Source organism: Drosophila hydei, unplaced genomic scaffold (assembly GCF_003285905.1).
Source record: "Drosophila hydei strain 15085-1641.00,03,60 unplaced genomic scaffold, DhydRS2 tig00000358-arrow-arrow-pilon, whole genome shotgun sequence".
Classification (NCBI taxonomy): domain Eukaryota; kingdom Metazoa; phylum Arthropoda; class Insecta; order Diptera; family Drosophilidae; genus Drosophila; species Drosophila hydei.
The window spans coordinates 508,833-535,228 of record NW_022045716.1 but is presented as its reverse complement, the minus strand read 5'-3'; the positions used below and the strand labels follow the sequence as shown (position 1 = coordinate 535,228).

The 26,396-nt window shown below is 44.0% G+C and overlaps 1 protein-coding gene across 1 annotated transcript; it reads right to left on the bottom strand.

The window, feature by feature from the left end:
• Positions 1-3,889: 3,889 nt before the first annotated feature.
• LOC111605253 (la-related protein Larp4B) lies at positions 3,890-22,691 on the bottom strand. The gene is made up of 13 exons (XM_030224106.1): positions 22,564-22,691; positions 21,723-22,418; positions 21,440-21,638; positions 17,684-17,763; positions 16,949-17,416; positions 16,416-16,672; positions 14,811-15,342; positions 12,221-12,345; positions 12,047-12,121; positions 9,867-10,051; positions 7,154-7,245; positions 4,920-5,112; positions 3,890-4,857 (listed from the first exon to the last, which is right to left on the bottom strand). Exons 1-13 carry the CDS (start codon positions 22,687-22,689, stop codon positions 4,121-4,123), a joined length of 3,765 nt encoding a protein of 1,254 aa, XP_030079966.1. The 5' UTR covers positions 22,690-22,691; the 3' UTR covers positions 3,890-4,120.
• Between the last annotated feature and the right edge of the window lie 3,705 nt (positions 22,692-26,396).

Below are 26,396 nucleotides of genomic sequence, written 5' to 3'. Positions count from 1 at the left end.
CTGTGTCAACATGTTTCAGGGTGTCGCATCTATTCACTGTCTAATATTGTCTCCTTCTCGGTTTCCCCAGCAGTAGCAAGTACTACATGGAGCCGAGAATCTCAAATACTCCAGTTCTGCCGCTTGCCTCGCACTATCCTCGTCTTTCTGTCTGCTCTCTGTGATCAGTGTTTCAGGATGAATGGATAGGGCTGCTTGTATGCAATTCGTAGGTCCCTTACTCTTCCTTTCGCCTCCTCTCTATCTCTCTTGTCCTCCATTTCTGATGGTTGCGTATATATACGTGGTACCTGAATTCGTAGCGCGGACAGCAATCAAAACAAAAACTTCATCGAGATCTGCGCATGTGAAGCAAAGGCCACAAACATATTTGGATTGAAGTTTTAACTAATCAACTCTAGACTAATAATATTTATCTGGATTATAAGATGAGATAAATAAGCTGGGATACAATTGAATAGGAGTAGGTAGTTAAGTAAAGAGAAGTGGATAAGCTAGGATAATAAACGTTAGATAAAATATGACAAGTCTGAAGCTGCACTTCCCTTATCCGAGCTTATCCTACAGGATAATATAGGGTAAGATAAGTTAGGATACAGAAGATAATTCTGTATCTCAACTTAGCTTACCCTTTATTACCCTGTTGGAAAAGTTTGGATAAGAGAAGTGCAGCTAAAATTAAAAAACAAAAACTAAGATAAAATAAGATAAGATAAGTCGAGCAAGAATAATTTAGAATAATATAAAAGATAAGAAAATAATATAAAATATAAGAAATAAAATAAAGAAGTGATAGGAAAGGATAAGAAATATAGGATAAGCTAGGTCAAGCACGAAGTGAACGAAGAAGATTAGATGAGGGGGAAAAATAGGATAAGCTAGGATAATAAACGTTAGATAAAATATGACAAGTCTGAAGCTGCACTTCTCTTATCTGAGCTTATCCTACAGGATAATATAGGGTAAGATAAGTTAGGATACAGAAGATAATTCTGTATCTTAACTTAGCTTACCCTTTATTACCCTGTTGGAAAAGTTTGGATAAGAGAAGTGCAGCTAAAATTAAAAAACAAAAACTAAGATAAAATAAGATAAGATAAGTCGAGCAAGAATAATTTAGAATAATATAAAAGATAAGAAAATAATATAAAATATAAGAAATAAAATAAAGAAGTGATAGGAAAGGATAAGAAATATAGGATAAGCTAGGTTAAGCACGAAGTGAACGAAGAAGATTAGATGAGGGGGAAAAATAGGATAAGCTAGGATAATAAACGTTAGATAAAATATGACAAGTCTGAAGCTGCACTTCTCTTATCCGAGCTTATCCTACAGGATAATATAGGGTAAGATAAGTTAGGATACAGAAGATAATTCTGTATTTTAACTTAGCTTACCCTTTATTACCCTGTTGGAAAAGTTTGGATAAGAGAAGTGCAGCTAAAACTAAAAAAAAACTAATATAAAAAAGATAAGATAAGTTGAGCAAGAATAATTTAAAATAATATAAAAGATAAGAAAATAATATAAAATATAAGAAATAAAATAAAGAAGTGATAGGATAAGCTAGGTTAAGCACGAAGTGAACGAAGAAGATTAGATGAGGGGGAAAAATAGGATAAGATAAGGCAAGTTAAAATAGGATAATATAAGTTAGATAGGATAATATAGGTTGGGATAAGTTTGGATAAGCTTGGTTATATTTGATGAAATTGGAAAAAAAAGTTAAGCCAAAATATCTATTTGTGATGAAATTGAAAGAAATAAAAAGTAAAACTAAAATGTCTATTTCTAATTCCAAACTGGCCTTGCCTCGCTTCGCCCTCTCTCTCTCCCTTGGTGTCATTTGAGGTTTATTTTTGTTTTGTTTGCTTCCATTCGTCGTCTCGGTGAGAAGTTTCGACTAAATATATAGGATGTTGCTTATATAAGTCGGAACCTCTTAAAGCTGGCGAGTCTCCTCAGCGATCTACCTCCCGTTCTTCACACATCCTTCTAGCTAAGCTTTACTCGTGAGACTGGTGGTCCGTCCCACACGCTCTCGCTGCTGCTGACATCGTCTCGCCTGCTGTTTTACTTAAGCTAAGTTCTACACATCGATCTATATGCTATTTGGCGAGGTAACTCTTGCGTTTTTCCTCGTTTTCGGTTTCGGTAGTTTTTGGGTAGCTTTGTTGTATTGGCCAGGGTATTGCTTGCGCTTCCCCTTTTGGCGACGTTTCTTATGATATGTTTTTGTTATTCATTTGTCGGTAGCTTGTGCTACTTTCTTCAATGTTGTCTGGATCTAGATCAGAGTTTGAGCTTGCTTTGAATTTGTGTATTTTTGTATGGTAGTTTTCTTTTGATTATGTTTGGTTATTTTCTGTTGTTTTACTTTAAGCACAACACATTGAGAATTATTGAAAAGACATTTATGGATTAACTTGTAACGTAGATAATTGAAAATTCCTGTAATCATATTTTTCGTTTTGTTTTGTTTTTGTTTTTTGTCAAATTTTTGATTTTGATTTTAGTACTTTCGGGACGGGGTCGTTTAGCTAGTGGGTTCGTTCGAAAGGTAAAGGAAAATCATAAAATAATCGAAATAAACTTAATCCCTTCTCTCTACTCCGTCGCAAGCGGTTAGCGTGTTGGTCTGACGGGCTTCAGCAGAGCTGCGTACAGGGTATTGCCTAGTCTGATTGCTGGCCAAGGGTACACTCTGCATACCAAACGCTCCCTCACACTGGCGTCCCAAATAAGTGGCACACTCTGCTCTGCCTTGCCCTGCTTGGCTTGATGTGGAGTTAGCTCTGCGTTCTTCATTGAAATGTCTGAAATGTGCTAAAATTGTGAAAGCTCCCTAGGAGGAAAGGTTCTGGCCGCTACAGATGCTCCAGTCGGATAGACCCGACCTTGCAAATGTCCAGAATTCTGAGCCGAGCCTCTGGTTCAAACACTCCAGCTCAAAACTTTCATTCATACACTTCAAATCTAGGAACTTAAATTGTTTTTTTGGTGGCATCCTATTGAGTGGGTTACTTTATAGCTTCGAGTGCTTGGGTAAAATGTGTGAACCAAATGAGAAGAGTTTAACTCTCAAATTGCGATTTCGGACAAAGTTAGCGAGGGACGATCGGACGAACCGGCAAACGGATGGACGGATAGGCATTCACGCAGACGGAGAGCCGAACAGACGAAGTTCCGTCCGTCTTTCCATCTACTCGGCGGTTGAAATGAATGTCGAATCTCAATGTACGCTGCTTAGACATTGTCAATGGCTGCAGGGTATGAAAACTTGCCATTGCAAGCTAAATCCTAAGTGAAAACTGGCCATGAGATCTCTAATTGATCTGAACTGATCATTCCTTTTACAGTTCAGCGATTTTCCTTTGATCAAATTTAAAATTTTCATGAGCAAGTCAAGTTAAGGAAAAGGCGAGAAAATAAGACAGGTAGAACAGGAATACAGCTAAAAAAAAGGCTAAAAAGAGCTAAATTGATTAGCATTTCTGAAAATTGTGGCTAATTGTGGACGTCGCTTCCAGACTGCTAGAATTTTGTATTTGCTTATCTTTGGCTTTTGCTATCGATGAATAAGCTTATCGATAAATTTGTATTTATCGGAGTTTTCTATTCAAGCATTCTAAGTTTGCTTTCCTTTGCTTTTTTGGTGCAAAAATTATTGTCCACGTATCGCTGACAGTATAAGAGCAAGAGAGCAGGGCTTAAGTCTATCGATATTGTTATCGATTGTCCCTATAAACGAAATTCTTTGTTGAAATGTGACCGCAGTCAGTAATATTCAATTGATTTGCCAAGGTTTTCATCGATATGTTATCGATATGTTATCGAGCCGTTATCGTTTTGTTTTGTTTTTTTTTTTTTTTGACATTTTTATCGGTTTTAATTTCCACTTTCCGTTTTCCGCTTTCGGTTTCAGTGAATAATATTCAGATGCAGCAGATGCATTTACATGTTTTTTTACAAGTGTTGACTGTACTTTTCGTTGTTTCAATTCCGCATGTTTCTGTTGCCATGCCTCACTTCCAGTCAGTCACTTAGTCTCAGTCTATAGCCTCGCTTACAACAATATAGCTAGACACACACACGCACACCCGTCCACACACGCTCCCCTTTAGATGACGAACAAATTGGTGCAGCTGGAGGAGTTGCGTCGCTTCATGTTCGTCCTGAAGCGCAACACGGATGAGAGAAAGACTTTGGTGCGTGCCGTCAGCTTGTTGACGACTTGGCGATTGCAAGCTGAGGCCTCGAGCTCTGCCTTGGCATTGGATTGTCGCCTGGCAGCCGCACTGGCAGTGGCAGCAGCAGCAGCTGCGGCAGCTGCGGCAGCTGCCGCCGATGTCGATGGCTTGCTGTCGTTGTTGTCCGACTGCTGCAGCTGTTGCCCGTCCTGGGCACGACGCTGTCGCATGCCGGCTGCCAGCTGCTCGAACTTGCTCAGCTTGCTGCTCTCCTCCTCCTCCAGCTCGCTCTCACCCATCTTCAGTATGCACTCGAGATTGAGAGTGCGTCGATTGGTGGCGCGCTTCAGCGACTCCAATGACTTCTGCTGGCTCTCGTTCTCCTTATCGTCGTCGTGGTCGTCGTCGTCCTTCTCGTCATCCTCCAGTTGGTAGATGCTCATTTGGCGCATCATCCGCCTGGCTGTCAAGTGCATGCGTCGATGCTTCTGAATTGTTGTCTGCAAATTGAGGCGCTGCAGGTCGTACTCGCTGAGCAGCGATAGGCGCTGCGGGTTCAGCTTGACCTGGGCGACTATGCCCACCAGCAGCTCGTCCACATTGTGATCGAGTCCCGACGATGTCTCGATGAACTTGCACGCGATCTCCTTGGCCAGCTTGCGACCAACTGCAAATACACCAAGGCTTGCAACAACGCATATCGGAGTTATCAGAGGCTGCTGGACTCACCTTGACGCGACACCTCGCGATGTCGCTCCAGATCCGTTTTGTTGCCCACGAGTATGGCGCCGCGTGTTAGCAGCATGTCGTTCTCCTTCAGGTAGGTCAAGACCTTTTCGGCGGCCTTGAAGGTGCCACGATCCACCACAGAGTAGACCACAACGAATAGATCAATGTTGTAAGTGGCGCAGAAAGCCTCGGTCTGTAAATGGCGATAGCGATAGCGATAACGATTACAAATACGATAGCAATAAAAATGCGAGATGGTATAGGGTCTCGGGACTGTTTCGATGTATGCACTCGATCAGTAATAACGATAGCAAAGGATAAGGATTTCGATTTTGATAGATACTTTTTGTGGCAAACCTAACGATAACGATAACAATATAGCATACGATAACAATTGATCTAGTATCTAGCGGAAGAGGCTATGGAGTGTGTGAGCCAAGTGCTTGTGCTCAATTGGATATAGATAACGATAACGATAACGATAACGATAATGTGGTAACGAGATAGATAGAAGTAGACATTATACGCATTCCTCTGTGAATTATCGAATAAATATTAATATGAATCGACAGATAATCGATAATTATCGTTGCGGATGCAACAAATGAAAGAGTATTGCATCTAGTATCGCCTCGCATAGCCGTGTAGATTGGGCTTAAAGCAATGTTGCCATGGAATAGCCGAATAGACCCTGTCTTATATCGCATATAGGTGAGAGACGGCTATACACATATGCCTCCATCTATGCCTGTGTATAGGTGCAGGTATTCTTGCCTGGGCACGCACGAAATGCAATATTTGCACTTGCGCTATCAAAAATAATAAAAAACTATTTTCCGCCATGGCCAAAGTCTGCAGGGCTAACTAATATCTGTAAAACGGGACAACTTTTGATATTGGGCAAATGCGGGAAAGTCAACATGCGGCGGTGCGTGTCAAAGGCGCTGCGCGACGGCGAGTTGTCAAATATCTATCGCTGAGCGGAGTTCTGTGTGCACACATATATTTACACACATATATGTTTACCGTTAGGCGGCCATGGTTCACGATTTATTGCCTGCTGGCGCGCTCAGAAGCTGGTCCGAAACGGCGCACAAAAGTAGGCAATGCAAATAGCAAACGCAATAATATCGAGCTGCATCGAAATTGGCAATGGGCAGCGCCTGCGAAGAGGTTTAAGCTGCGCGCCGGAGCAGGCAACAGTATTGAATTGCATTCATTAGATTAGATAGATATAGCCAGACAGATAGCTAGCGAGTTGTTCCCTAAGAAAAGAAGCAGCAGCAATCCCAGGCCGAAGCTTGCTTTGAGGAACCAGAAATTCTGTGGCAGCAGAACTACTAAGCTGTTCGAGATATGCAAATCACTGAAGAAGTGCTTACAAATCAAGGATGAAGCTGGCATTAAGGAGGTCAAGTCTCCATATTTATAATACATATATACCATAAGCCTTAGATCGTTATCCAAGCAATAAGCTAAGCGTGTTAATGAGAGCTGCTCAAGATGTAAATGAGGTAGACAAGTGTTGCCCCTCCAATAGCTGGAAGTACTTTTAAGGTTCCCCTGTTTGGCCTGACTAGCATTCAAGGCAGATAAAATAGTTGAATTCCTGATTTCTCTATCAATCAATATCCATTGAAGAGCTCTACAAATTGTTGAGGGCAGCGAGCAGCTACCGGAAAGGCTTAGGCTTAAGCTTCAGTGGATATGCCCACCCAGCAAGTCTGGGCAGACAATCTAAATTCAATATAAATTCATATATGATTCATATATATAATTCATAATTAGGGCATATGTGTGCATGTAGAGTCAATATTTTTCAACTTTATCTAAAAACAAAATTAAACTGCGCACAAAAGTAGGCAACAAAAACATTCAAATTCAATTTTACGAGCAGAGCACAAAAGTAGGCAATGCGGTTTTTGCTCAACTTTTTGTTTTACAAAGCCACACACCACATGCGCGCACACACACACATGGCCGAAGCTGTCAATGTAACAAGACATGTGCAACAATGTAATGCGCTTTGGCCTGTCAAGCGGCAGCTGTTAAAAGAAAACAGTGTTAATGACATTTGACATTTGAAAATAAGTGGCCAATGCAGCAGCTGCCACAGACACACATGTATACAGATGTATGCGTGTGTGTGAGTGTCTAGAGGGAGTGAGTGTCTGCGTGTGTCTGTGTGTGTCTGTGTGCGTGTGTTGACCCAGTGCATTCATATGTGTACTTACCGACATCTCGCAAGCCGGATGATCAATAATTTCCAAATCCGTTTCAATATTATCGACCAAGACGGACACCGTTTTCTGTCCATAGTCATCATCTGGAAGCAGATAGCAATAGGCAGTTAGAGAGAGGGAGGGAGAGAGAGAGTTAGAGTTAGAGTTGGAGCTGTTGCCACATTGAGTTTGAGGCAGAGACAAATTGCACAGCATGTTAAGGGCAAATACTTGGCACAAGCCTGTTTACTGTTTGAGCTCAGATCAGCTTTGGCTCAGCTGGAATCGCCACGAAGAAAGGTTAATTAGTTCGTTACTCAACACTGTTTAGGAAGAATGGCACAGCCAGCCACAAGGCTAAAGTCTTAAATTCGTGCTAATTAGTTAGTCATCCAACACTGGCAGAGGTAGAGGGAGTGGGAGAGGGAGAGGAAGGGGGAGGGGAGAGCTAGTGCATATGGAGCAGGTTAGGCAGTTTTACTTATTATTTAAGCAATTGCCTTTAATTAGCTGAGATTAACGGTAGTTGTACAACACTTATTCACTTAAGCATTCACAGCTGAAAAACGCAGCTAGCGCAGGCCTCTTGCAGTTGCTCTACCGCCTCCACAGTTCAGAAGTAAAGTCAATTATGTGGAACGTTTATCAACGCTGCCCAAGTCTGACGTCAGAAGAGTGGGCTAGAGATAGAGAGAGAGAGAGAGATAGGTAGAGACAAAGAAGCAACAGAAAATGGAACATCTTGGAGCAGCTCCGCATGAAGGGTTTGAGTAAGTAATCGATAATAATCGACATCTATCGATACACGAGATGCGTGAACTTCTCAAAGGTTTCGTCGTAAAGTCATCGTCGAGCGACACTATAAATTGGCATACCCCGCTTCGCAATACGTAGAGGGTATGCGTAACTACGACGAGTTATGTGTTTTGCAGCTTGGCGAGCTTGATGTGCGCTTAACATATGCTAACAATAGCCGGCGGCTACCCACGCCTTGGCAACGCTCACGCTCCCTTCACTCGAGCCTCCCAGTGGGGCGCAGGCGACAATAAAAGTTGCGTGTGGCTCGTATAAAGTTGTTTTTGCTGGCTCTTTGACTCAAGTGCTAATTAAAAGTTGGGGAATTTTATTTTGTTTCCTGCGATGCGACGCGCCACGCTGCGCTGCAACGTGCAAAAAAATAAAAGAGTGTTGCATGCCCCAGTGCCTTGGCCGGATTGCCATCCGCCAGGACCAGCCCCAGCCATTTCCCCACTCTACCTATGTCACTCGCATTTGAAGCTTTCGTGCTTTCAGCATTTATGCTTTCCCATTCACTTTTCACTCCTTTATTTAGCTAAGCCGCCACATGTTACTCTTGCTTCCTCCAGCTGGTGCTGCTGCTGCCGCTGCTGTTGTTGCACGCAAGTCGCATACATCATGCCGCTAGCAAGATTAAGCTAATGGCAGTTCCTACCCCTCCCCTCGCTCCCACTCGCCCTTGCCTAGTTCACGCCGACCACATACAATTCCCGCTGGAGCACGAGCTGGACACGCAGCGCCCCAAATCCCAACACTAATACAAAACCAATTTTAAACCCACGCCTCTACCTCGCTGCATGTAAAAGGACCCGTAATCAGGACACAAATTGCAGCCAGGCACTGGCCGAATGCGGCCACAAAGCTCTATCGAAACCAACAATAATGCTTAAGCCGACAACGTGCGTAACCCCAGCTACATTTTAAGCAACATCCCCATTCAACCCTAGCTTCTAGCTGGAGTCATGCAGAAATTTGACAGACTTATGCAGCTGAAGAGCATTCGATTTTTGGGATTATCTCCAACATAAACATCATTTCCTTCCTTCAGGTTCGATATATACATTTGTATATATCTACAGGTAACTCTGAGCGCACAAGACATTAAATCTGGATTTGGTGTTAGACAACTTTTCGTATTAGGACTCGGAAACTTTAAGGCTTACAGACCTTAAATTTGGTATTCAGACAGAACTATGCTCTAACATACTTCGGTTCCATATGGTGGCTTGAGGCTGGCCAAAGCCAAAGGCATTCAATTTGTTATGCAAACTCTCGTTTGGTATGCACAAGCTATCAAATGCGCTAAGCCTTGTCCTTGTCCTTGTCATAACGCGACGACTTTAAGAGCGAGCGACACTCGCCCGAGTTGAGTATAAGCCGCTCTGGTACGCTCAACTATTGTCAGATGGCTTTCACACACAAACGAGCTCCGTGTGAGTTGTAACGGAGCACGCGGGAGGGCAGGCGGGCAGGAGAGCACCATGTGTTGCACGCTATTGTTAGCCCATTCATTGCTAGATGTACAAAATCCTTTTAATAACATCCATTATGGATCACAAGTCAGGCGAGAAGCGGCGCAACGCCCGCACACGCAATTAGGTGGAATTTTGTGGGGCCCACAATTTAGCTCAGGCCCAGGGCTTAAGTAGGAGCAGTTTACCTGGCGACCCCCCTCCGTCACCTCCGTCACCTCCGTCGCCTCCGTTGGCAAAGTTAATGAAATTAGCAGCGAAGCTTTTCATATTTTATGAGTTTGTGGCATAATTAAAATGCAAATGCGTTTGATTAAAAGCCACAGACCCGAACTCAAAACTCAGAACTCAAAATCCAAAATCCAAAATTCAAACCCAACTTGAAATGGGCAAACGGCCAAAAGCTCCGACATTAGTCTAACTGATTCTGCCCCACACACGTGCCCCGCACTTACCCAGACTCAAGTCATAGGCGCAGATGTAGTCCGATGTGGTGAACTGATACGTCAGCGTGGTCTTGCCCACTCCGGCGGCGCCCAGCATGGCGATTTTGTACGCCGGTATTTGCTCTCCGTTGGCCCTCTGCGAGTGCTGCTGGCTGGCGGGGGCATCTGCCTCTGGGATGTCGCCCGATGCATTGCTAAGCATGAAAAATAGACCAAAAGGAGAAACAATTTAATGCAGATCATCAATCAATCGCGAATTCGGCAAACAATTTCACAGCACATGCCGTAATCAATCAAGCGCAGCGAATCAATCAATCATCAATCAACACCAAAGAAGAAGGAAGCGAATTATGTCTTTCGTTTAATCAACTTTGATGGAGCCTGAGCGCAGGGAGCATTAACAGCATATTCTAGTAGTTCTATTACGTTCAATCACATTTGATTCAGCTTGAACCTACTCTAGTTCAATCAAATCTAGATTGACTATGACTGATGGTCGCAGATACAATCAAGTGCCCATTAGAAGCCATTTGTAACTGGCCAGATCTTGAGTGATAAGCAACATCTACTTTTACAATCAACTTCGCTTGACTATGATTGATTGCTCCAGCATTAAGAAAGTCAAGTGTCTAGCCAGCATAGTAAGAAGCTGCACTCAATCACATTTGATTGACTGTGTCGCATTAGAAGAGCTTTCAGCAGATTTAATCAAATTCGACTCGAAGTATTAAGTTGCTTATTGAGATAGAAGCAGGAGCTGTGACTACGATTACGCCAGGCCATGATTGAAAGGGATATTACCTTGGGAGTGGAGTGACCTTTATGCGCTGCGAACAGTCAATTATGGACTTGAGACCTGAGACTCAAATAGCTAAATAATTCAGTCGCTTGCTATTTTCTCTGAGTGCATTTATTACTATTTTGCGTACTTAAGAAAAAAGCTTGGGAATTTGATTTTACGATTTTGCGATTTTACGATTTTACAATTTTATTGCCAGCAGAGGCCGCCTAGCTGCATGCAATAACAATAATAAGCTTCAAGGAGTGGCCGAGGCGCAGTTGACGGCGGGCCAAGCACGGCGCAAAGCGCGTGGCCGTAGCCGAAGCCAAGCAAACAACAATAATAAAGCGAGGAATTTTCTTTGACAATGCGTTTGCACAACTCGCAACAGAAAAGAAGAGGAAGAAAAATAAGAAGGCAAACGAGCCAGCGCATAATAAAGCAGCAGCAGAAGAGAAGGAAGAGCACGAGCAAGAGGAATTATACGGAAAATGTTTTTGTGTACGGAAAAAATATATGAAATTAGTTGCTGTCTGTGTAAAGGTGTGTGTGTGTGTGTGTGTGTGTGTGAGAGTGTAGTGTGCCTGCTTGTGTGTGTGTGTGTGTGCGTTGTCATTGTTGTCCCCGCTTTATTGTAAACATTCTTATGAACAATTTATTGCGTCTGCTGAACAAGGTGAAGTTCAATTTCATGAACAAGTTCGACTGTTCACCTTATACACTGGTTCAGTTCATGAACAGCAATAGCACACATGCTTATGCTTATTTGCGGGTCTTAGAGTGCAGCTGTGTTGACGGACAATGTTTCGCAGTTGAAAGTGTTCAACTCAATAGAACTAAAAGCTGAGGAACGAGTGAGCTGCTTTTTTCCAATTGATTAATCGAGCAGGGAATGCAGTTGGTTCATAAAATACATTGTTCATTTAACCTTCATTGAACTAGTTCATATCTACAATCAGTTCAGTAGCTCATTTTGAATGGGAAAACGAATCTCAACTTATTATATTATAGCTAGTTCGTTTATAGAATTAATGCAAAGAATCAGTAGTTCATTTTGCAATTGAACTTATTAGTAGTTATTAGTATGTTATTAGTAGTTCATTTTAATTTCAATTGAACTTATTACTGCAAACTAGTTCATATCTACAATCACAGAACTAGTTCAGTAGTTTATTTTAAATAAGTCGTTCAATTGAACTTTTTACTGCAAACTGTTCATATCTAAAATCACTGAACTAGTTCAGTAGTTCAGTTTACTTAACTTGTTTATTCTACTGATATGTTCAATAGAACTAATTGTTCATGAAACGCTAAATAAGTGACTGATTCGCATAACCTTTATCTCTCTCTCTCTCCCTCTCTCTCTCTCTCTCTCTCTCTCTCCCTCTCTCTTTCGTATCTCACTTACCTATTGTGTCGATCCTTGCCGCTGTTCGAGGTGCCATTTGATGTCACTGAATTGATGGAACGTGACCTGCGGCTGCTGTTGAAGACAATTTACATTGAAATGCAATAAGACGGCACACGTTAGAGCTGTTCATGTTCATGTATTTGTGTGTATGCGTGTGCCACGCCCACTTACCGTAACGAATCGCCCAGATTGCAAACGCCATGCGATGTGATGCTGAAGCTGCGCAAACGATAATAATCCATTTCGACATCCGCGCCACAATGAATCGCTGAGCGACGCGTGTCCGCCAGACGGGGCTGCAAAAGGTGCAACAGGTGTGCCACAGGTGCACATTCAATGCAAGCTCAAACAGTCCACTACTCCACATCTATCTCTATATGACAACTCTACTCCATAGCCACTTTTCCAGCTGACCAACTTGACAGCCTCTTGCTACCAACTCGCATAGCCCCTCCTGAGTACCTGCCTGCCACAGCATCTTCTATATGAACTTAATGAGCTTTAAGTCCATATCGAAGCAAGCCAATACGCTCGCTTCCGCGGCAGGCGAACAGGCATAAACATATAGCAAAGCTGTTGCTGTGCTCCTTCAGCCTCGTCTTTTTGTTTGTTTTCAATAAAAAGGAAATGCGATAAAGAACTCAAATTTGTGTTTTTCTTTGCTGTCAGTTGGCTGTGGCCCAGGCCAGGGGCGCGGGTTGGGGCCAGGACTGGATACTGGCTGCTATGTCCTTGACTGTTTTGGGGCAGCTGCCATGCCAACCATTTGGCATGGCTGAGCAAACCATCAATTGGTGAGCCTCTCGACTTTCAGGACTACGCGACGAGTGCGTAAAGCATGCAGCCAGGCATAAAGCATATATAAATGTATATAAGCTGTGTGTGTGTGTGTGTGTGGGTGTGGGTGTGGGTGTGGGTGTGGGTGTGTGGGTGGCTGCTTGCGGATGTGTGTGTGCTGAGTCTCTTGCGGGTATTCTTAGTGAAACTAAAGTTTTTCTCTTTTTCCTTTTCATTGGCATGGTCAGAATGTGTGCCTATTTATATATATATATATATATATATATGTGTGTGTATGTGTGTGTGTGTGTGTGTATGTACACTAGTCATTAACTTGGATTTATGGTTAGGACTATGGCAACTAACTAACGCGCAACATATCACATCCTACTTTGCCTTCCTGTTGCTCCACTTGCTTTATGTGCACACACACTCGCGCACACACGCACACGCACACACATACACACACACACACACACACAATCTGGCTTTTGCTCTCGAACTCGCTTTGGGAATTCATCTGGCTTGCAGTTGTCTAGTCTGCAGCGCTAATGTAATTAGTTTTCTTGCTCGCGCTTAAAAGTAGGCAACAGAAGCTGAGCACACAGAAGCTGCAGTCGGCAGTTGGCGGTTGGCGGTTGGGGCCTGGCATGAGTTGATTGTCCTGTTGCCCCGTTTAACTTGCAATGCCCCAAAGCCGACTCCAAACTCTACTTAAGCCCAGCCGTCAACTGTCTTGCATTTGAGTCAGTTTGTTTGCATATGAAATTTTCGTGGTCGCAAATGTCAAAACATGTTTAACGAGCGCCACGCCCCCTTGACGTATGCCCTGCTGGGCGGGTGGGGAGCAGCTGACAGCTGCAGGCCATCGCTTCGCAAAAAATCGAATCGATGGCAAAAACATGTCGCCAGGCAGCGCAACAGAATAAAGCCGAAAGAATGTCAAGAGTGGCCGTGTGCCACGCCCATACGCCACACACAGAGAGACACACGCAGAGGTAGGTAAAAACTTGTCTACTGCAACAAAGCTGCGCTGCAACCCCAGCAGCAGCAGCTGCAACTTCCGTTCGCTAACCGCCCCCGCGTGGGCATAATAAGGGCGACATTTGGACTAGACGGGTAGAGGGTGTGAGTTGTGTGTGTGTGTGCAGGTGTGTGTGGGTGTGTGGGTGTGTGGGTGTGTGGGTTTCCTTTTGTGCATACAGCGTGCATGTGCAGCCATCCACGATTGCTGCTTGGGCAACCCAACAACTGGGATTGAATCTGCTAGCCTCTGGGCTTTCAAGTAATGCCCATTTCTTCCCTTCACTGTTTCTTTTTTTTTGGCAATATGTGAAAGGACAGGGTTGTTGTGTGTGCGCGCGTATCTGTGTGTGTGTGTGTGTGTGTGTGCTTTCGTATTAGCAAGATAGGCTAGCGTGTTCTTTAGTACTTGTGTGTTTTGTTACCGAATCTCTAGGGCAAACTTCATCTCGAGAGTCCTGAAAACAAAGCAGTGAGAAAAGCGCTCCAGTCGGGAGTGAACGACTAGCAGATATCCTAACTATTTTATACTACTTGAAGACACTCCTTCTATACTCTAATCTACGCTTAGCTGAACAGACAGGCAGACAGAGAGTGGGGCAGACATAGACGCCCAAAGCTGTATCGGATCAGCTATATATATCATGCACTTAAGGAATTAGCTTACTAGCAATATATCGAAGATGTTAAGCAATTCAAGGCATTACGAAAGTAATTTAGTGAAAGGCAAAAGCTCGCATCGTATCATTGTCTCTTCAGAGATTTATGAAGGTAGGCGTGATGATGTTAAGGAGCTGAGGCTGTCAAGCAAGTGCAATGGAAGAGATTTACATAAGTAATTGCGAGAGTAGCTAAAGTAATTAAGCTTGAAATACGTAACTAATTATGTAAGTAATTGAATGTAATTAACTGTAATGACTGCGATTTATAGGCAACGGCAACTATCTCTGATTCTACTTACTTTGCGACTCTCTGCCGGCATGCTGGATGTGCGTAGACGTTGTCGCTCCGTCATGTGTACAGCTACGGCTATGGTAGCGGAGCTGCCACGCAGCTGCTGTTGTGCGTAGGCAACGCTGGCCGCTGTTTCGCCAACGCCCCGCTCGCGCTGCTGATTGTTCTTCACTGACTGATATTGCTGCTGCTGAGCCCTGGTGTTTGCGACGGGCGAGTGAATATCATCACTGGAACCGGCTGTGTTCGAGTCCGTGGCACTCGGGCCACTTGTTGTTGCTGTTGCCGTTGTTGTTGATGCTGCATACTCGGCCACGGCCGCCAAAGCTGAGCTGGAGCCGACGTGACACTTGTCAGGCCCATTGGCTGACAACTGAGCACTGCTTCCAGATCCTCCTCCAGCTCCTGCTCCAACTCCCATTCCCGTTACTACTCCAGTGTACTGGGGCGATACCGCACCGGTCATCGCCTGATGGAAGGTCAGTACACCACTCTCGATGGCCCGACCAAGCGGGGACTTGGCCAGCGTCATCCTCTCCCTGCAATCAGATTTCAAAGCAGAGACACAAAGCCCACCAAGACGCATACCGTCGTTGGACAATGGTGCATTGTATCATGGCTTAAAATAAATTGCATTGACAGTCGATAATTAGCTTGCTGGCAGCGTCTGCCGACGGCGGCCACACTAAATTGATTCAATATGGCGATCGCATTTCGTGCCAACTACGAAGTTGCGGCTCTCATCGAACCCACTTAAGCCACTACTTAAGGCTTATTCAATTTTTCAATTTTCTCCTCATTTCGTCATTTGCTTTCAAGCAGCAGCGAAAGTAACGAAGAAAATGCGGACGAGCTGAGATCTATCAAAGCTGCTCATTGGCCAGCGACAGCTTAAGGTCAGCTCGAAGGAGAAATTCAATTATGGATGAAATCAACTTAAAGAGGCCGCGATAGACCACTTTTATTAAGTTTTGCACTCTGTGAACTCTGCTTTAATTGTATCAAAAAACTCCATTGAAATCGAAGGTAAGTTTCAGCTTGTGAAGTCTTTGTAATCGATAACTCAAGTATTTATCGATGGCACCGATAAAAGCAATCGTTATCTATATAGATTATCGATGTGGAATAGAAATCATTCAAAATCGTTGATTCTGTATATCGATATAAGCAATCGATAGAATAAATGATATCGATATCTTATCATATCGAAATCGAAAATAAGCTTCAAATGATTAGCTCTCAGTGCTTATTCATAAATCACTATATTGGTACAAGCTATCGATTACGTAAGAATTTATCGATAAGCTGTCCAACACTTGCACTGAATAACCAGTTTATTCAATCGATAATTTGAGTTTCGGACAATTATTTGAATAAGGTGACAGCTAATTAAAGTCAAATTCAGTAACCACAACATGAGCCTTTGATTGTCAGTGAGTTGTGGCCAAGACAAAGCAATTGCTACAATTGTGGCTGCAATTGTTGCTGCTGTCACAATTTTGAGAAACCGCAGATAGATGTGGGAACAGAGCCAAGCTAATTAACCAGCAGCGTGCCGACTGAAGCAGCCATAGATTAGTTGATAAAGGGATGCGGGTCTGATTTCCCCTACCTGTTGCCAGTGGTGGGGAGCGTTAAGAGCTCCTCCACCTCTTCAACTTGCTGCTGCTCCTGTTCCTGCTGCTGCTGCTGTTGTTGTTGCTGCTGCTGCTGATGCTGCGGCTGCTGCTGCTGTTGTTGTTCGGCGAAAACGCTGTTGTTGTTGTTGTTGCCATAGCTAAAGCCATGATCGCCATGCAGCACGCCAGTCGCAATCGAGGAGCTGCGGCGTCTATTCAAAATCGGTGACCTCTGCATCCTCATGCTCGGCTGCAATTAGTAGGAGTAGGAGGAAATCATATCATTCACAGCTCTATATGTAGAGCTAGGGTGAACAGACACTTTACACAGCGGCTACAAGATAGGGCGAGATACGGACCGACTGACGGATGGAAGGACTAACGGATGGAAGGACTGATGAATGGAAGAAGTGATGAACTGATGAATGCAACGACGGACGGACGGACCGGAGAACTGTCGGACGAACTGATTGACTGAATCATGAACCCATGAGTTGAGGGCAAGTATGGATAGATTTTTGCTTACCGGCCCCGTTCCTGGTCTCGGATCCGGAGCCGCCTGCAGAAAATCCTGATAGGTATGATATAGTGTTCCCCCTGCCATTCCAGTTGCTGCTGCCGATGTAGACGGAGTCTCGTCCTGCCAATTGTATTGTATCTGCAATTCCTGCACGTTGTAGGGTTCACTGTAGTTAGCATAATGCGGCTGCTGCTGTTGCTGCTGCTGCTGTGGCTGCTGGTCATATTGTTGTGGCTGCTGGTGCTGCAGATTGTAGCTGTAGCCAACTGCCGAGTTGTTGTTGCTCACTGTCCGTTGTACATTGTTGCGACTCTGCTGTATGCGCTGATACGAGACGATGCTGCTCTGCGTCACTGGTGGCATGGGCAGAAGCCGATGCAAATATGCCTGGGCCGATGTACTGGGCTGCTGTGATAGCGGCGGCAATTGCTGCTGTTGTTGCTGCTGCTGCTGCTGCTGCTGCTGCTGCTGTTGTTGTTGCTGCTGCTGTTGCATCTGCTGCTGCTGTTGCAGTTGCTGCTGTTGTTGCTGCTGCAACTGTTGCTGCTGCTGGTGCAATTGTATTTGCAGCTGATGTTGCTGCTGCTGCTGCAGCTGCAGTTGTTGCTGCTGCATCTGCTGCATACTTTGCAACTGCTGCAAGTGTTGCATCTTCTGCTGCTCCTGCTGGTTCTGCAGCTGTTGCTGTTGCTGCTGCAATTGTTGCTGCTGCTGCTGCAGCTGCTGCTGTTGCGGCTTCAATATCGGCTTCAACACATTGTACGCCAGCTGTTGGGGCGCCGGCGACGGCACGGGTGCGTCGCTCTCTTCGAAACTAGCATCTGCAACAGAAACTCCAAATGAACAACGACAATTTCATCCAACTACAAAAATATGCGTGTTGTCCTTTGTGCATTGGTTGATAAGGAGACCAGATACCCTGTACCATGCTTGCAACTGGGGTATATGCGATTCGCAATACTTTCTGCTTGCTATCGAGCGAGATTGTCGCATGAGCTGAACTAGTTCCGTTTATATCAACTGCAAATCTCAACAGACTTGTTTGCAAGTAATGAAAGTAGATTATTCACTGCAGTACTAAATCAGCCTTGAAAGCTACTACTAGTTCACTGTTCACGAGTCAGTTTAATTAAACTTATTGCTGCAAGCCACTTCACATCTAGAATAATAGCAAAAGGAACCGTGCAAAAGTAGCTAATAAACTGCACCGATGAGTGCTCACTGCGCTAGTTCAGCAGTTCAATTTGTGTGGTTCGTTCAATGGAACTTGACAACTGGAATCTGCCTCAGGTCTAATTGGGGAATTTGCATTGTTTGTTTCTCACAAAAACATTTCTTTTCAGCTACGCAGCAGCACATTCAGGTAGATGTTGCACCCACACACACGCCACACGCACACACAGAAACAGTCATAAATTAAGACTGACCAACTACTAAAAAATGCCGCTCACAACTGTGGCAGCTGTTGCTGCTGCTATTCACGTTGGCATTTATGGTCCCAGGTCTTAATCTCTTGCTATGCCTCGGAGTCTGTTCAAATGTCACCCAACACACACAAACGCTCACTCACCCACACACCCACACACGTGCAGAAATATGTTACCTAAATCGAAGCGAAAGTCAAAGCCAAAGTCAAATATGAGAATGTTTTCAGCCAAAAACTTTGTTGCTGGCATATTTCAAAGGCTTCATTGCCAGCATCTCCCTCCCTCGTTTATCTAAGTGCATATATTAGTTAAGTTAAACGCATATAGGGTATATATTAGTAGCGCTTTGTAAAAACTTTAAGCTTTGTGCATTTCAGCTTTGAGTAAATTTGGCTTGCCTTTCTCGTTTCTTAGCAAATTAATATTGATTGTCATAAAATGGACAAAATAATGTTGCAATCAGAAGTTTGTGGCAATGAAATAAGAAAACAGGGTATACTAAGTGCCAAGTAGAGGGTATAATGAGTCGATACTTGATTGATTGAGAAATTGATTCATTTTAACTGCGCGATTCATAGATTCATAGATAGAATGACTAATAGATAGATTGATGGACTGCTTGATAGACCTGACTGAATAACTGCTTAATTTATTGACTTATATCATAATTGATAGATTGATTGATAAATTGACTGAGTGATTGATGGCATCAATAGATTGATTGACTTACTGAAAGACTTGGTAGGTAAACTTGACTTATTAAGGGATTTCATGATTGATAGATGACTGATGATTGATTCGTTCATTCAGTCACCCATTCATTGCTTTATTCAGTCATTTATTCAGTCTTTTATTTATGCATTCTTTCTTTCATTTATACATTCAATTCTCAACTAATTTGTTTCCATGAAAAACCAAATAAGGAAAGACTCAAAGCATACTAATTTAATTACTGACCCTTGACATCAATTCAAAAAATGTTTCTAATTTGATTAGAGAAGCATTAGAGAAGTGTGCGTTGGGTAGCGCCAGCTCAATTCAATCAATTCATCAAATCAATTTAATCAATTAAAAGTTGCTCAAAAGCAATTGAAAACTCAACCAAAACTCAAAAGGAAGCTTCATTTCTCGGTGCCCGAAAATTTAATGTTTTCCTTTCGCATTTGTTAATACCGTAGCCAAAAGTCAAGTAAAAGTGCTTTGATCAGAGAGCCACCAGGCGAACACTTAGCTCGTTGAAACATGACTTTAAGAGGTGCCCCTATAAGAGGCGCAGGGCATGGCCTAGGCACGCACACTATTTCACAGCGATATAATTTAATGAACTCGTGTCGCTGTTTATCGAACGAATTACTTAACTTCCTTTTAATAATATGTTCATTCGTAAGCCGAAACCCTCCCATTTTAATGGGCATTGCTGTTTTGCTCGACTACCTTCTGATCCGATTAACCGATGTTCAAATTCGAGCTGTCAGCTGTCTGTCTCTCGGCCGCCCACGTAGCTGAAGCCCATTTAAAGGGACCTTTTTATACCCTGTATACCCTGGAATGAATCACGCTGAACGTGTTGATTGGAACAGTTAGAGAGAGATACATTTTAGAGTCTACATATTTGAGACTAACTTCGAGTTCGATAACTACCGATATGATTTTGCTCAACATCGATAACAATCGCTATTATAAATGGCTGTATTGAGCTGTTGTGAGAGCTGAACTGGGAACAAAGGAATAAGGAAATTTGCAGTGTAACAAAAGGGGACTTTTTTGTTGATCGATAAATCGATAAATGTCTAAAAAGCACAAAATATCGATAAATGTCGATAAGTTGCGGTAACTATCGATAGATATTAGTTAGTTCTGCTGCAGATAAACATTCCCACCCCATTCACCCTCTCTTTCTCTCTCCTCTTTACTCCTTCTTCGCACTCTGTCTTCCTCTTTCTCTCTCAAACCCGCCCTCTTTATACTGATTACAGGGTATGCGCACACGCTCTACTCTTCTGCTAAAGCACTTATTTGTTGGAAGTTGTTTGTTGTCCGGCTTTAAACGCCCCAAAATAAAAAGGTTCCACGTTTCGGCGTGGGTTTAGCTCCGAGCTTGTTGAGCTGTTGTAACCTTTTTTTAATATGTTGTCGTTGCTGCTTTGCTGTCGCTTAGCAGCTTTTCTTTTGGTTCGCTGTTCATTTGCCACTTTTTAAGTTGATGTTTAACTTGAGCTTTGTGGGCCCAGCTGATGTTAGCCCCGAACCCTCCCTCAGTCTCTCTCTCTGTCTCCCTTTCCATTTCTATCCATATATCCTTTTTTCGGTAACTTCTTTTCTCTTTATGAAAACTTAATACGCTTTATGCCTTTTTGATGGGGCCACAGCCATGAGCGCCAAAGCAAGCAGCACATCGAATTACCACAAAACTCGCAGCATCAATAGCTGTGCTCGCAGGCGTGTGTGTGGGTGTGTGTGTGTATTGATAAATTTTAATTGAAATATGAATGTGGCATCCATTCACACACACGCACACACACACACACCTGGCGAGCCGACACACACCTGTGCCACCACCAGAAAGCAACAGACGCTCAACAATGTTATTTGTTTTCTCCAGTCGTCAATTAAGTGAGTATGTCTGTGTGCGTGTGCGTGTGTGTGTGTGTGTGTGTGAGTGTGAGTGTGTTTGGCTTGTAGCCAGCGCTGTGTGTGTGCGCTTTGTCTGACAAGGCTATTTCGCAGCCAAGCTTTAGAAAATGTGGTGCCTGCACGGCGCCCACTTCACAGTCAAAACGTTCTCCCACACACGCCCACGAAAGAGCTGACAACACACGTTTAAAGTTTTCAGCTATCACCTGCTGTAATAAGGCGACGGCTCCCTAATTAACCAGCTTGCAGCTAAGCCACAAAATTGAATATTCCCTGACTGTTGATCTCTCGCTTCATCTCCTTATCTCTCGCTCCCTCTGCCCCTTTTAGTCTGTGCCTTTCCCTCTTCGGTCTTCAGTCCTCCTTTTCTCCTTCTCTCTATCACCTTCCTATGCAATTCTCATTCGAGCAGTCAATTGGAACATCTCGCACTTACCAAAATCAAATGCTCGCTCAAGTCTGACCGAGAGCCGTGGCTGTTGGTGCAATTGATGGCTTGGGCTGTCCGGCAAGAGGCGTGGCATAGCATAATTTTTGGGCGCACGCCCTCCACTGTTGTCCTCGCCATCGGGTCCAAGTCGCAGTTGATTCAACTCCATTTGTAGGTCTCGTGTCTGCTGTTGTTGCGGCAAGTGTTCCTGCTCCAATTGCTGATGCTGCTGCTGATGGTGGTGCTGCTGCTGATGGTGGTGCTGCTGCTGATGGAGGTGCTGCTGCTGGTGATGGTGCTGCTGCTGGTGATGGTGCTGCTGTTGATGGTGCTGCTGCTGGATATTGGAAACGCTCATCGGCAACTGCTGCACATTGGGCATCAAATTGGACGTGCTGGGTCTGGGCAAGCAACTGTTAAGGTTGTTCAGATTGCTGTTCAACGCCGAGTGCTGTGGGCTGCGCGTCACCAGCTGGTTGTTGAGCAGACTCTCGACACTGCTGCCAGTGCTGGAGCAGTGACTGAGCATGCCGCCATAGTCGCCAACGTCATCGATGCCCGACACGCTCCTGCGTCGTGAGCTGCGGCTGCGGCTACGCGGGCCATAAACATAGCCCGATGTCGAGGCGAACTCTTGGTCCATAGCCATGGACCTGCTCATATCGCCGCTGCTGCCGCTACGACTGCGTCCTGCTCCATGGACCAGCTGATGATACTGCTGATGCTGATGTTGATGCTGGTGCTGCTGCTGGTGCTGCTGCTGCCAAGTGAAACGTATCTGGGAACGGGACCGAGAACGATTTTGCATCTGGTCCTCAGCTTGATTTTGAGCTTGGCCCGGCGGTACGACTTGGGCACGACCGTGAGCGTTCGCCTCGGTCGAAGTGTCGGTGGATTCATGCGCAGCCTGGCGGTTGCGGTGGTTGCGTAAGCTGCCACCGCTCCGCTGGCGCTGGACATGCATCGGACTGCCGCGCGGTATCACCTGGCCCAAAAGCAAAGAAAGAAAGCAAATATAGAGATTAAGTCAGACGTTGTCTACACAGTCTACATGTTGCACATGCCACACAGATCGATGCAATGTGAATGTTGGCGAGACTCCGTTGTGGCAGAATGAGGGACTTTGATACCTTATCCTCCAGCAGATTGGCGAACAGTTCGACGTGATCCTCGTCTTCGTTCATCATTGCAAAGAAATTCTTGAATGTCTCCGGAAACGTAGCCGGAAATTGACCCTGCGCCAATTTCGCATCCATTTTCAATTCTTTTTTCTTTTTTCTTTATTTTTTCTTTTTTCTTTTTTTGCCTTTTCTCGCTTTGCGCTTTTCGCTTTGCTAACGTTTTAACAACATGCAATATAGAGAACATACATCAAGTAATTAGAGTGAACAACAGGCGACAGCCAAAAGGAATATGAAAACAAAAGGCAAAGACAAACTAAAAGAAAATATCAAAAACAGAAGAAAATTGTGAAAGAAAAAAGTTATAAGATGAAGAGCAAAATGTTTAAAGTTGAGCTCCAAGTGTGTCTCTGTGTCTGAGTCTGTGTGTGTGTGGCTGTGTGTGTGTGTTAACAATTAGAGCTCAACTGTTAAATGGCCTAAATGAGTGAAACAATGAGCGTTGAGACTCGTCCACGAAACAACTTCCAAATTTCATTTCACGCCAGCAAAGAAACGGAAAAGCACTGCACATGGGGCATGCTCGACTGGCAAATGCCCTTCCCCATTACTTATCATTAATATAGATATGTTACTGAGAGACCTGGCAAGCACAATTGAGTCGGGCACACAACTGGCTGTTACCCTGCATCTCTTTGCTCACCTGGCTCATGTTCAGCACATCTAGAGCAGCGCACAAACAGGAAGCCAATACAACTCATGTTGGTAAGCTGATAGGCTTTAAGCTTTGCTCACAGTTTGTAATGTACACTCTGTACACGTAAATGTATATGTGTGTGTATGTATGTGTGCTACAGACACTAAGTGCCGGGTATGACAACAACAACAAGTGGAACAAAGGCACGTTGAGCACATTATGTATACGCAGTGGCTGCCATTGAGAAGATTTTCTTTTTCGTCAGCTCGAGAATGCTGATTTTTTTCCTCTTGTTTTTTCCAAGCGGCTAAATTTGAAAAGTTGCCACGCCGCTGGCTGTGACTGAAAACTGCTGCCTGCCACTTGGCCAGGCCAAAGCATTCACCCGCACAGTAAGCCAGCTGCCCAGCCTAGCCGCCCAGCCGCCCAGCCTCACCTCCAAAGTTGAAAAGTTATTTTAATGGCGGTTTTTTGGTCGTCAAGCCAGCAGCAGCAACTTAGCTGCGCGCTAACGACTGCTTAATACCCGCTCACATTCAAAAAGCGACATCTTTCCTTATTCAAAGCGAAACTCTAGCATCCTTCGTCTAACTGCATAAGTTTAGCTTAAGTCTAACTAGAGGAACTTGCATTTTTGTAGAGTCGACTGCATAATGCTCGCTCATTATTATACTGATTGTTTTGATACTAAATTCGAGTACTATCTCTGAGCTGGAGGACTTATTGAGCTTAGGGTTAAGTCTTAGCTTGTTCAGAATACTAGTGACTGCGTAATACTCGCTCAATGCGTTTGCGTTGGCTATGCTCAGTCTTGTGCATAGTTTGATTAAATCTGTTGATATGCTCGCTACTCAAACGCATATACACTTCTCCGTTCAACGAGCGAGCAGTGAAACAACAACGCGTTCCACAAGAGCCCATTCAACTTTTATACACTGCAAATGGACTGGCTGCGGTTGTTTTGGCTGTCATCCAATCCCTATGCGCTAGCCCTCGGCCCTTCTCTCTGTCTCTCTCTCTCTATCTCTCGCTATTCCTTATGCCCCACTCTATGCGTTCCCTTTTCCTTTTGGCCTTTGGCATCTGTTTCCCAGTCGCTAAACGGAACTGAAAACGGAGCACTGAATACTTTGGCTCTGAGACATTCTGTCTGTCAACTTTCGAGGCCGACACGCTTAAGTATCATGCGATGTACCAGACAGAGCGAGAGAGAGAGAGAGAGAGAGAGAGAGGAAGAGGGAGAGAGTGAAAAACAAGTACACACTTAATGAATTCCAATTTCATTTTCGGCACCTAATTGAATTGCAGATGAAGGTGTTGAAGAGGCATGCCAGACAAATAGCTAATTAGAAAGATTTAGATTATTCATCAGTGATATAGGCATTGAGTACAGTTAGATTTGCAGGATTCAGACGCTATGCGTGCTATAAATAAAATGGCCTAGAGCCAAAGTAATGTGCCCCCTTTAAAGACTGTTTGCCATAGCTTTAGGTTCGGTCTCTGTCACAGTCAAGCTCTTATGCCAGCTAGCGGCGGGCAGTAGATTATGTTATTTAATCGCCGACTGAAGGCCACCTTTAACAGTCCATTTGATGGCCAAAGGCCAAAAGCCACAGATAAAGCTAAGAGCAAACGGCAGCTGTCAAAAGCTAACAGAACAGGAGCTGCATTCGGCCTTTCGAGTAGACAACTCGTTGCTTTATCGAAGAGACGAACATACAAAGAGATACAGAGAGAGAGAGAGAGGGAGAGAGTGAGAGAGGGAGAGAGAAAGAAAGACAACAGTAGCCGCAAGTTGAATTTCTTGCTAAAGCCTTGTATTTGATTTTACAGTCTTTTTTGCCAGTTTGTCAAGTCCGTCAACAAAAACGATTGCTGTAATGAATGAGACTTTACACAGGAGGTCAAGCATCGCAACAAGCGACAAACAACAATCTAATATAACACAGTGGGCGTGCTTCTAGCGATTGCTCAACGAACAGATACCCTGTAAGCTGTTGCTGCTGTTAAATTCATTCATGTCCATAATTATTATAGACAGATCATCATTACTATACTATTAAGCATCTAGATAAGACCGGGAAAAGTGTCGAGTCTAACTGCATTTAAGTTTAGTAATAAGCAGAGTGACGACCTGACTGAAGGCGCGTTGGCATTAGCATTAGCATTAGCATTAGCATTAGCATTAGCATTAGCATTACCATTAACATTATTCCTGTTTCGTTCACGACGATTTTCATAATTATAATTTTTTATCATCATCATTGTCGCTGTCATCACTTTCATGCCTCCATTCATGCGCACACACATAACTGCATTTGCCCACAATCAATATACCCTGTAATGGCCCATTTGCAATGGGTTCAATGCCTTCAAAGAGGTAAAAACTAATGCAAACTAATTTTGCCGTGTTGCTAATTTGCAAAGTTTGCGGCGCAGCAATTTGAGAGGCGTTGCCGCAAGCTTTGGCTACCCCCGAAGAGTGGCCATAGCGAAAGGGTATACTCTATTAGCTGCGTTGCAACTGCCAAGGCTCTACAACTTTGCGAATATGCTAATAGCGACAACTTTGCAATCTTCATGTAAGACCTTTATACATCTTTCTATATACTTTTATTTTCGCAATCTGTAATTTCTTGGACTACCCTCGCTTCAGCTCCATCTATCTGCGGTGTGCTAGAGTTATTATCAGGGTTTCTTCTAGTCAGGCACAAGCGTTGAGATGGAAGTTTGCTGTGTGTTGTGTGTGTGTGTGTGTGCGTGTGTGTGCGTGTGTGTGTGTGTGTGTGTGTGTGGCATATAGAGAGAAACATTTGCTGGCTCTCGGCAGTTAGGAAACGATGTCAAGTGTGGGTGTTTCAGCTTTCGGTGCAGGCTCTCAACTCGCGTCAAGCTTATTAAAAACAAGTAAAAAAACTCTAGTCGGGATGCCCGACTAGCAGATACCCTGAACCGTGTCGAACTGCTAGCTACCTAGCTCTTTAGACACTGAGATCGACGCGTTCAAACATACGGACAGACGGACAAGGGATAGACTTGGCTTGTTGTCCTCACAAAGAATGAATATAGTTTATGGGGTCTGCCACGCCTACTTCTACCTGCGTACAATTTAACAAGAGCATCATACCCTGATTTGCCATTTTCA